Here is a 12,353-nt window from a genome sequence, read left to right as displayed (position 1 = left end):
GAGATCATGGGTTGGTCAGCAGCAAGCACTTAATTTAATGACATTAAACACAAACCATTCTAAATGGGCTCTTTTCCAGAGATGGGAGGACAACATTGCTTGCAGTACACCTGCCTCTTGTTGTGGCCATTTCTCAGACCTGCACTACTTTTTATTTAGCCCTTTAAAACATTTTGTGAGGCATTTTGAGGTTGTTTGTGTTTTCAAATTTTTTACGTTTTCTTTTGAGTATTCAATTCCCAGTAGAGTGTTTTTTGTTTTTTTTCTTAATTGTTTTCTCCATCTCAACTCAGTTGCTGTAGAGTGACTCATAATGTAACAAATTGTATTTCCTTTCCTTAGTCTTTGCTTGAAGCTGAGGGTCAGGAGAAGCAGGTCATGTCCCAAGCCCATGTGGTATATCGTTTCACCAGCGTCCCATGGGGCTTTGTTGACCCTTTCCTGCCTCTGTCTCCATTGTTCCCACAGCAGTGACCTCTGACCAATGTGTTTGTAGATCACCTCAGAGGTGCACCTGTTCAGCCACACCAAGGGGAAGAGGCACCAACAGGCCGTGCGAGACAGTAGCAGCATCCAGGGACGGGAGCTCTCTGATGAGGAAGTGGTGCGTATCACCCACACTGTGCCAGGAACAAACATCCACTCATCTTGTCAAAGAATACTGCCCTACTGCTGCTTGTGTCATGTAAAAAAGACAAAGAGACACTGCGGTTGCCTTTTATGACGTGGTCATTATTATTGTTGATGCATCCCTGTATATACTGTCACGGCTCTGTTGCTGGCTTTGTGAGATTACAAATGGGCCTTGAAATGTACACAGTTAGGGTTCATTGCTTCAGTGGAGGGGTGACATCACCCCCCTGTCTCCAGGCGGTTTCTGTCATGGAGCGCTTTTCCATGGGAAGGCAGCTCGTTAATGCAAGGTAACCTCTCAGGCTGCAATATGAGATTGGCTTTTCAGCGGTGCTCATTGTGAGACTGACAACTGTTGGTGCTATACGCAGCACCTTTGGCCCTGGCAGCTCCTTCATTCAAAGCTTTTTTCAGTGGGAAATAATTGATACCCCCTCCTTCTTTTCCTCTAAATCATTTCCTTTCCAAATGCAGGTAATTTTTTTTTAGTTTGACAGTATGATAAACAAGGCAATGAAGAGAAGTACTTAACCAATATATCCCTATAAACAGTATATGAGTACTACTTCATATACATTTGCAATACTTCTTCTACTCTTTGATGTAGTTTTACCAGTAGCCATAATGTTGAGGCTTTACTGTTTTTTGTCAACACTGATTGGTCAGAAGTTTAAGCCCTCGCTGAACTCATAGTAAATGTTGTACTTGACAGTTTGTGTGTGTGTGTGTGTGTGTGTGTGTGTGTTGTAATTGGATTGGGCTATTAGTCACTGTAGTAGCTAATAGATACTATTTAGATGTCCAGAACTACTTTTTCTTATTCTCTGTCAAAGCTAATTAAGCTGTCCGATAGGTCTGGAGAGACTTTGTTTAGATAGACTTATGTGGCCCCTTGTTATGTATCTCAGAGCTCATTTTGGTCTCCACTATTTCATTCATACCCCTGCCAACTATTTTCCAGACTGCTGGTCCATAACTCTTCCTGCAATGAAAGATTTTTAATTAAAATGAAAATGGTTGGTTCACAGTTGTGCAGAGGTCGGCAAATGCCCTGTGCCTTCATATTTAGTCATTTTCTCTCATTCTGAAAGACTTGCGAATTAAATTTAAAAATACAATGATTATCAAAAGGTTAGGATCTATGTATGGGTGGAGAGCTTGAGATTGCAATCACTCTTTTTACTCACCATCTGTCCTGGCTTAGTAAGATGCAGGTAATATCCAAGACCCATTCTTGGTCTGACATAAGGACTTTATTTATTGATCACCTTTAGACACAACAGCTCAAAAAAACTGGTGGCTTCTCTGAAGAAAGTCTGTTCTGCTTGTCTTTAGTGCAAGGGGGACCTGACCAGTGGATATATCACCAGGCAGCAGAGGATATCATAGCTGACCTCCCAACAACACTGAATAGCCCTAAAGGTCATAGTTAAAGCTTCAATGATAGCCACAAATTGAGAACTGCGATGAAATATAAAGACTGCCAGCTGAAACAAGCCTGTCCCTCCCCAATACTGTTTTGAGATCTGACATCTGTCTGGTTATTGCAGTGAAGCTGCTGTGAATAGATAGATTTCAGGGGTTTTTTTGTCTTTTGTGTGACTTGTCCTCTCTTTTTTAAATGATTAGATGCAGTTCAGTACATAAAATGTCATGCAAACCACTGTAGTGACAGTAACTCAATCCAGTGTAGTATCTTATCTAAAAGCCAAAGTGAAATACAGCTGTTTGTTTCGAGCCAAATGGAAAGCCTACCTCTCAGGCCTTTGTATTTGACAAAAGAGGCAGTGGGTGAACATATCCCATAGAATCTGTATTTGTGTTGGCTGCCTTTTAGATCTGTTATAGGTCTGTTTGTGTCAGAGAAAGGGAGAGATGTTTAAAGTGGTATCATATTACTCCCACCAGAGGCAATCTGTGGTATTGTGCGGTAGCATTGCCCTTAGGCCAGCATCTTTGCTGCTTTGTTACAGTGGTTCATTGGAAGACCTCTGTCTGTCATCAGTCTGATGTAATAATTATATATTTATTTGCTAAAGAATCATAGTCTGTTTGTCAGCATTGTACTTATTTGATAGCTTAATATTTCAGGTACTCTTTTATGTTACAAGTGTGATTTTGCAAAGATGTTTTGGATGCGTCTCTGAAACAATTCCATTATGCGAGTGGCTGGATAGCCTCTCAGAGAGATTACTGAACAGCTGCCTCCCAAGTGAGGTACAGCTACGGTCATGAGTCATGACTGACCTGTAGTATTGCGGAGTAGAGGGCAGAGGGGTGCACATACAAATACAGACACTCACATCCTTCCTGGGAAACATCAGACTATCACTTGCAGTGCCCGTTTAATTTGCAAAGTTATTACCCCTTTCTCTTGTTACTTTTAGGCTCTAAAAAAAGGCTCAATCAAAATCATTCTAGGTGAGTTACCAACTTATTCACAAGTTTACTAATCTATCAACATTAAAGCTCATGAAAATGCTTCTAATCTTACATATTCTAAACAATATTGAATATGCATTACTTACAAAATCTAATTTGCATCATTAGGACTATGTTTATTGACATTGCTGGCAACATACTGTAAACAACCACTGTCATAACATTTTGATTTAAAGGTGCTGTATAATGGGGAAAACTGCATTTCCCTTGGCATAGTTAAATAAAAAGAGTTCAGTACATAAATGACATACCGTGAGCCTCAATCTCCATTGTTTCCTCCTTCATATGTGAATCTTGGCACCCAACATACTCCCGAAAAATGTGCGAATGCCAACGATGTTTATGCCCCCAAAGTTACATAGACCAGTCCATTTTCCTGATGAACATATAGCTTTACCTGTTGCTAACGCGGTTGTTAACTGCAGTAGCTCCTGATATCAGCTGGCTCTGAACCAGGGTTCCAAATGGTGTAAACACCAACACACACCCCAGAAACACCAAGCTTCCAGTCCGGGCAAAATCAGTAATAGAACTGCTAGCTCCGCAGCTAACTAAGTAGCTAACTTAGTAGTAGCTGCTGATAGCGGTAGTTGGCGCTAAAGTAACCAGTAACATATAAACTAACGTAAATCTGCAAAAGTGGTGGCAGAGCAGCCGGATGACATCAGAGGGAAAACCAGACAATATTTCTCCATCCAATGTGATACAAAGTTAGAAAATAAAGTTGTATTTTTGTACAGTAATCAGTGAGGGCTAGTCTCACATAGCAGGCCTTGTTTCAGTGCAGTGCCGCTCAGCCCCGCCTCTCTTCAGTGCTTGGGGAAGTTGGCCAATCAGAGGTATGTGGGCTTTCAGGGAGGGGGGCCTTAAAGAGACAGGAGCTAAAACCGAGGGTTCAGAAAGAGGGTCAAGAGATGCTGAAGCAGTGGACAGTATGAGATATGTGCATGTGAACAGTTTCTTGTAGAAACTCTAAATACAAGTGTGAACGTCAAAGTGAGCATTTTGTAGCACCTTTAAACATGGCTAGATCTTGATCGGTGCACAGAAATACATGACGTGACCTTTTCCCAGTGGAGTACTGCCCTCTTCCAACTAATGAGAAAAGCATAGACAAAAGAAAAAACACAGAAAATCTGTCATTTGAAATAACCAAAACTGTTGTGTTTTTGTGTAGGCTCAACAGGAAAATAGGTTTGTGGCACTCTTACTTACACTTTTCAGACCACCTACTGACCTTAAGTGAAAACCTCTATTCAGGCAGCAGGTACACTGACAACTTGTGACCAAAGGGTATGGCATCCCACACACAGGTTAGCTTGACTGCTGAATGGAAACCCTTTATCTGCTAGGCCATCCTGTCCTCTGGGGTGCTGGATGACAGCATAATTGGGTAATTGGTTTCTTGCACATGCATCATGTTGTTCAAATCGGGTTACATTCCCCTGTCTCCTGGTGGAAATATCAGAATCATCTGGCAGGGCCAGACAGGAGGCAACACCTCCAGCCTTTTAGCATGTCCGTAGGTGGGTGGCTTCAAAAGACTGTGGAGTATTGGAGGTAATTACAGGATACAGTGGTGTTATTGAGACGTGTAGATCTACATGTCACACAGTATCTTCAGTGCCACATCTCAAGGGTAGAACATCTAATTTGAGACATTTACCAAGTGTTAAATTTGCTGTTCTATTTCCTTTATCATTTAAAATAAAATTGTTGTTAGATGGTAAATTCTCACTGAGAAGAAGACAACAAGTTGTAATGATTAAGAGTTTACAATAAACACAACTCTTACTAGGATAAAGCAGTATAGTCTTACTTTTGCCATTTGCCAGCCTCCTGTTTTCTTTACAGTAGCTGTATCAGTGATTATTCGCAGATCCTTTACTTGGGTAAAAGTAACAATACCTGATTGTAGTAAAAGTTTTGCTTTCCAAGTTTGAAGTAAAATAAATATTATCAGCACAATGTACTTTGAAGTATCAACAATTAAAAGTACTCAGAATGGCTGTGTGTGCCATATTATATATCTGATATATAATATTAAACAATTGAAATATAATTACTCATGCCTTAATGCAGCGATTCCCAAAGTGGTACGAGTTGCCTCTAGGGGGTGTGGAAATCAGGAAAAATTTAATGCTGGTGTAGTAGTGTAATAACTACAACCGTTGATTTTTTGTGGAATGAAATAAAAACCTTCCTTTGTAAATTTATTTAAAATTAAAAACGTTATTATTAATAGCTCGCTCACACACCTCACATACCTCTTTCCCTCTTGCCTCTCTCTCTTTCTCTCAGGCTGAGCCACCTGCGCTGTACTTACAAATCCTCATATGGATCCTCTTTTTGTCCATTTTAGCTGTTTATGAGGCTGTAACAGGGTGCGATTCATTAAAAAAAAAACAGAGTGGGGATGTTTTGAAACGTTTTTGGGTTTTTTTGTCATGAAACCCCCCCAGGTGGACTGTGGATTAATTGAAAAGTTTTAGTTTTTATGTTTAAGCACCATAAGTGGGTAAAGGGAGAGCGATTGATTTAAAACAACAATGCATCATACTGTTGATGATTACGTGTTTCATAAGTAAAATTTTATCTGCCGAGTAACTACCACCTGCAGCTGTCCGATAAATGTAGCCAAAGTAGAGTATTTCCCTAGGAAATCTAGTTGAGTTGAAGTACAAAGTTGCAGAAAATGTAAATACTCCAGTAAAGTGTGGGTACCTTAAAACTGTACTTAAGTAAACTTTTTTTAGAAGCTTGTTATAGTAAATAATGGTACAAACATTTGCCGGCAATGTCTTTGATGTATTGATTTTTGTCTACTCTAGGAGCATCTTTCCTTGAAGAAATACATTGTGGATATTGTGACGGAAAGCTCTGTGTCTTCTGAGAGCGTGAAGGATGGAGAAGAGAGGCAGAAAGCACGGAAGAAGGCAAAGAAGCTCCGCGCCAGGATGAACTCCAGGTAATACATCCAATTTATCTCTCTTTCTGTCTATCATCTGCCGCTCTCTCTCTGTGTTTCTCCTCTCAGAGGCACAGAGGACAAAACTGTGCCAAGACTTTTTTTATGAGTGATAAGGAGATGGAAAGCAGATGTTATGTGCATCCTGGCTGTCCACATAGTAACACTGATGAGCTTAATTTATGACCACTTTCTGTGATTGGGGAGCAAAACTGCAAATCGATTTGTAGGGTCCCGGCTTTCACCTGTAAAGAGCTTTCCTCCAAATTGCTGCCATGGCATTGCCAAATCTTAAGCCTTCCTGTGTGTACAGGATGTATGTTAAAGTATGTATGAGCCATGCCTATTTTTCTTCTTCTGAGCTATTGATTTTTTAAATGAAGTATCAAAGAAAATCAATAGTAATCAACAAATAGGAGGCAGAGCTGCTGTGTGTCAGAAGCTGGACCTGAGCTCATTCAGTTTAATTGGCTGTCATAACAGGGAGCGAAAGAGACACCATGTTGACAATACTTACTGTAAGATGTTACTGATGCAGATTATTGGAAGTATTCCACTACAAGCTGGGTGACATTAATATCTGTACGCTCTAAAGAAGGAATGTTGCATTGGAGAAAAAAAAAGAGGCATAAAGCAAGATATAGCCTCTATCAAGCTCGTTGCTGAGGAGTCACTTACATAATGTAAACATAAACAATAAAATGTGTTTATATTAGACACTAGAGTAGCCTATAAATAAAGACACATTTTTGCGTTAAGTAAGCAAGCTAAGAAAATATATAAGCCCAATACAAATGGTCAGACATGATAAACACATACAAATATCTTAAGCGTTTATACTGCTTCTTCTTTTTTTCTTTTGTTAGCTTGGGAAATTTGTGGGTGCAGTAGTTCTCATGAAGCCTCGTCATCCATCTGCTTGGAAAATAGAAAACTGTCTCTGGAAGTGAATTAAATAATGAAGTCATTGGTATTGATCAGGAACCATATTAACAACACTGGTCTTTTTTCCAGTTCCATTGTTAGGTTTTTGCTGTGAAACAAGAACATAAATCCTTTATGTGCACAGAAAAATATCAAATTGACGATTCAGCTGTGGCTCAAGAATTAGGACAGGTCATCCATTAATTGCAGGGTCGGTGGTTTTATCCCTTGCACCTTCTGTCCACATTTTTAAATATCCTTGATCAAGGAACTGAATCCCAAATTGCCCCCAATGGCCACACCAGCTCGTTTGTAGTCCAGCCTTTACTTCCCGTTCTTGTGTCACAATGAAAATATGTGTCATAATGCTCGCTGAGCGACTAGTCTCACAAGCCCTCAAAAACACTGGTGGAAAAACACTGAGCTGCAGCACACCTCTCCTCTCCCTTCCAAACACTAGGTACCCTCTAAGCAGTCAATGGACATGAAGTTGTTACAGTGATGTAGAGACAGCGCTCAGTTAAAACTTTATGGATGAAAGATACTTTTGTTACAGATTAATAACTCACCACTCTGAAACTTTTGCTCCAGTCCAAATTGCCAACCTGGTTGGCAACATGTAGCCTACAGCTGAATCGAAGCTGTTTACCGGCCTTTCACTGACCCGCCCTTCTCTGCTTCTGATTGGCTAGTAGTCCTAACTAGGAACTGCGCATATGCAACTCCCAACAAAGATCATTTAGAGACAAGATGTATCACTCCATAGATAAAAACAAAGCCTTCAACACAGGGTGAAAAGAGGAGCTGCAGCAATGTGCAGTATGACAAAGATATGTTTTTTTGAAAATTAAACCATGTAAACCTGTTCTGGTACAACCCCTAAATAAGATTTTGAACCTGAAAATGAGCATAATACCACCTCTTTAAGAAACCTTCAAGGCTGAAGGATATGAAATTTTTGAGCATTAAACTCTTAATTTCCTGCACCAATTTATAGTGTAAATGGGGATGACACAAGGAGGTGGAAACCGAAACTAACTGAAAACACTTCTGATCAGGCAGAAATCTCACCACAAATCCACACAAATGCTCATTTTAGCACCTCTGATAAAGTGCAGCTCTGCCAGTTACGTTACCACTCGGCCGCAGTGCAAGAGGAGGTCCACCTTATTAGTATCACGGCCTATGCCTGTGTCACATCAGCTGGGCGGAGTTGATTAACACGGCAAGTCGACGTTATCATTTATACATTTGTTTTTCACTGTGTAAGAAAATTCATGTGTGGCTCGACATCGTGTGAAAAGTGTCAAATGGAGACAGATTAACACGACGTGAAATATTGTGACGTTTCAGTAATCACACCTATAATAGTAGTCATAACGATAACTAATAAAGGGATATAAATGATGGCATTTCTAAATTATCATTTCTAAACTTAGGTACGGTATTAAATTTTGAATATCTTGGTTGGGAAGACAATTATGGAATAACTTGGCACACTAACACTAACTGAATTATTGCAAAGAGTGTGCTCGTATTATCTTTATTGGGAATATGATTAAAAATAAAGATGTGAATATTTTTGGGCAAGACTTCTAATAGTAGCATCAATTGAGTATATTATTTCCAAAACGCAAAACTGGTGTGAGGAGGTAGCGAACAGCACTGTCTAGATGACCTCTCCAGAACTTCTCTCAGACATTTGTACTACTCTTGAATCTCTCTTGCCCATTTAAGTCCTGCTGTGTTCGAGTACATTTCTTCATTGGTAATCACAGAGGCCACTGACCTGTGATTCGGACCCTGAGTGAGATTACTAAAAAGCAAATCATTATTATTATGCTTTTCAGGGGAAAGTATTTATTCAAAAGAGGCATATGAGACAGCTACAGGCTGACGTACTCATCCCATTCTGCTACAGTGTTTTATTCTCAGTGCTGCTGTTTTTGGCTTTGTGAAGCTCAGCGGTACTGAGAAAGTGACAACATGATCTGTCTCTGTTCACCATCACTCCTGCACCAGCCCTGCTGAGACTAGCACTCAAAGGCAGCAGGCTTTCAGAGGTCATAAATAACCCAGAGCCCCAGTAAACATGAAGGTGAGCCGCTTCACCGTCGGGGTGGAAATGAACCGTTTTATTGGAACACCGTATGGTGTCCGTAAAACGTGAGTGGTTCTCACTAGACTTTTCACCAGGCCAACATGTAGCCCCGTCCTGTCATAAAGTGGTGCACAGACATTTTAACCCTCTCTCTTTTTTTTTGCGGCTTGGCTAACCCTCTCTAGTAATAAGTGTTTTGGGAAGGAAAATATGCTGTTAAAATTTTATGTAAGTAGCCTGTCAGTTAGTGTCAGGATGGGTTGGAAGCCAAATTCTCAACACTCCGATACGAGCTGCGTGCCTATTGTAGCTGGTTGCTTGTGGTTTGCTCAGCAGGGAACAGAGTGGCCTGTGTGTGTGTGAGGTGTGCCACCTCAGATGGTGGCGTCTGGTGTGTATACAAAGACACTCCTGTATGTAGTATTGAATACAGTGTGAGGTGGTAAGCATGGCCCTAACTCATTTTACCCAGTCTGCTGCCTTAGATTAAGGGGGGGAAAGTCCTGCTCATAAATGAGCATACATCCTTAACAATGTACATACAAGCTAAATGAATTTTAAGTACATTAAGTTAATAAAGTATTAGTATAATTTTAAGTTTCTGTAGGTTCTAGTCATGTTCATTGCCATTGAACTGACACCTCTAGTTCTGTGTTGTGTACATTTTAGTCGTGGTTTGAATGTGCTTTGGGGGAATTGGGGAGAAGTGTGTCTCTGTCAAAGAAATACATGTATAAAGAACTGAGGTCTGTTGTGTTACGAACTCCTTATAGATTTTTGCTTTCTCTCCTATTGCTGATCACCCGTATTTATTGCCTGAGGCTCATTTAACAAGGACTGCTTCTGACAATAATGAATTGCTTTGCAAATGCTCCCTGTTTAACCTGGTTAGGTATAAACCTGTCAGAGATTAATATTGTAAAATTATGAATGAGAAACAGGACGGATATTGTTCAGACCCTTCTGAAAAAAGGTCTGTGCTACTCATTTATCCTACTCACAGGAAATGGAAAATGGCTATATCTAGAATTGATACTGAAGAGTGGCACAAACCTATATTGTTATCCTTACTCACAACGTGGTCTATGACATTGATATCTAATGCACATAGAGTGTACTTTTTCTCTTCTTTTTGAAAGTAATATAGCTGATCTTGTAGTTGGCTGGTTTAGATTGTACCTTTTTTAATATTAATTTAAAATATATTTCCCAAACTGGTAAGTATTTGGTAAGACGAGGCTGCAGTTTTTTATTCTCATTTTTGCCAGAGTTTTGTAACAGCTACATCTATGCTGATAGTTAGTAAATAATTAAACCACTAAACAATAAATTAGAAATAACACTATTATTTTTCTGAATGCTAGAATAAATGCTCCTGGTGAGCAGTTTTAAGGTTTTTGGTATCTCAGTGTCCTGATCTAGCTGAGAGGTGAGTTTTCAATTTCATTTAGATGACTGCCCTTGAATGCAAGAGATTGTGAAAAGAGGATGAAGCTTTGGTTGGTCCGTGTCGGTCCTGCCGAGACAAATCCACCTGTCGTCTTCCAGGAAGTGTTTGATCCTATCAGTGTAGAGATGGGTAACCGGAAGACGCTCTATCTAACTGATCAATAGTTGCTTATCATGTCCGGGAATGCCTGATTGACTGATAGTGTCTTCCACCCAGTTTCTCACACACACACACACACACACACACACACACACACACACACACACACACACACCTAGTGGCATTACAGCTAGACTCAGAGTCTGGCTGTAATGCCACAGAAATACCAGTCCCCTAATGACCATGACCTTTTTAGTGGGTCACACATTCAAAACACTGGTTATGTTGCTTCTACCCCCATTAACTGTTTATTTGACAATGAGTCAAGTGAAGCCTCCCTTGTTAAAAAAGACTCAAAGGAAGGTGGATTTAAAGGTAGAATTAAATCTCCATGATGCAAAACCCCCGTCCCTACAGAGCTGGTGCCTGATTATTTTAAGCCAAGTTACTTGGTGGATGTCTGACAGGCCAAATAAACAGACTCAGCTTGAACTTTTTCCCCTCCCCTCCTCTTCACATTTTCATCCGCTGTGTTCTTTACTGACAAGTTAAAAAATACTTTTTTTTTCTGGGATACAGACTTTTTCCTACTTCTCCCTCTGCAGGGCAAAGGAATATGAGACGTCAATGGAGGCAAAGACACAGGTCCCTGACTCCCCGTACAAGGCCAAGTGAGTGTTTTCCTTTTTTTCACAATTTGATGTTTTGAAGCTTTTCTCAATTTTTAATTATTATAAAGCTACGGTGTAGGGCTGCAGCTAACAATTATTGTCATAATTGATTAATATGCTGCTTATTGTTTCAATTAATTGATGAATGATTTGGTTGATAAAATCATTTTTAAAAATCTGAGTAAGAAAATAGTAAAAATGCATGATATATTAAATTTTAGGATTGCAGCTAACAATTATAACATTTTACCTTTGAGAGGCTAGAACCAGCAAATTTTTTTCTTAACAAATAAGTGACAATATTATGTTTTACTCATTTCAGCGCAATTGTTTTGTCAGACCAACAGTCCAAAACTAAAGTTTAAAGCTTACTGTCATAGAAAACAAAGAAACGCAGCAAATCTTTACATTTGAGAAGCTCAAACCACCTTTTTTTGGTGATATATGCTTTAAAAAATTACAACGAACTGATAAACAGAATTGTTTATTTCTATAGATTGACTAATCATATAATCGACTAATAGTGCCAGAGCTTCTGTGGGTGGATAAACGTTAACTGAGGTAGCATGGACACATGGATTAAGAACAGGTCTTTGCAAATAGATTTCTAATAATGTTTTGCTCCTTTATGTTCAGGTTGCAGCGCCTGGTAAAGGACCTGTTGAAGCAGCTGCAGGGCCAAGACAGCGGCCAGTGGACCAACAACAAAGTGTCTGGACTGGACAGAACTCTGGGAGAGATCTCTCGCATCTTAGAGAAACAGGTAGAGCAACAAAAGGATCACATAAATATAGTAGAATATGTTATTGAGTTGTATGTATCTTTTATTGGTGTAGTGATTATTATTTTAATATATTGGTTATATATTAATGATCAGCAACTTTATATGCACCTATACGCTCACTTTTCTTTTAACATAGATATCTGTTACAGTGGTTTGAAGTTACCTGTTAGTTCCTCACATCCCCTTTGGTGCATTATGTGCTGGTCTGCAGATTGGTTGATTTAATTTATTTTATATCTCTTTTAGCTCATTGGGTAATCTTCAAGAGTCCACATTAAAAA

General features: G+C 39.6%; 1 protein-coding gene across 1 annotated transcript in view; it reads left to right on the top strand.

Annotated features, from left to right (window-relative positions):
- Positions 1–12,353, top strand: part of scaper (S-phase cyclin A-associated protein in the ER) — a 61,836-nt gene that overhangs the window by 16,504 nt on the left and 32,979 nt on the right. Inside the window, 4 exon segments of the mRNA XM_038706657.1 lie at positions 497–604; positions 5,907–6,043; positions 11,223–11,288; positions 11,925–12,051. Of these exon segments, the coding sequence (XP_038562585.1) occupies positions 497–604; positions 5,907–6,043; positions 11,223–11,288; positions 11,925–12,051 (438 nt within the window).

This window comes from Micropterus salmoides, unplaced genomic scaffold, assembly GCF_014851395.1.
Source record: "Micropterus salmoides isolate LMB-PRFRI ecotype aquatic unplaced genomic scaffold, ASM1485139v1 Ms_hic_scaffold_8, whole genome shotgun sequence".
Taxonomy (NCBI): Eukaryota; Metazoa; Chordata; class Actinopteri; order Centrarchiformes; family Centrarchidae; genus Micropterus; species Micropterus salmoides.
This window is presented reverse-complemented; position numbering and strand designations above follow the sequence as displayed.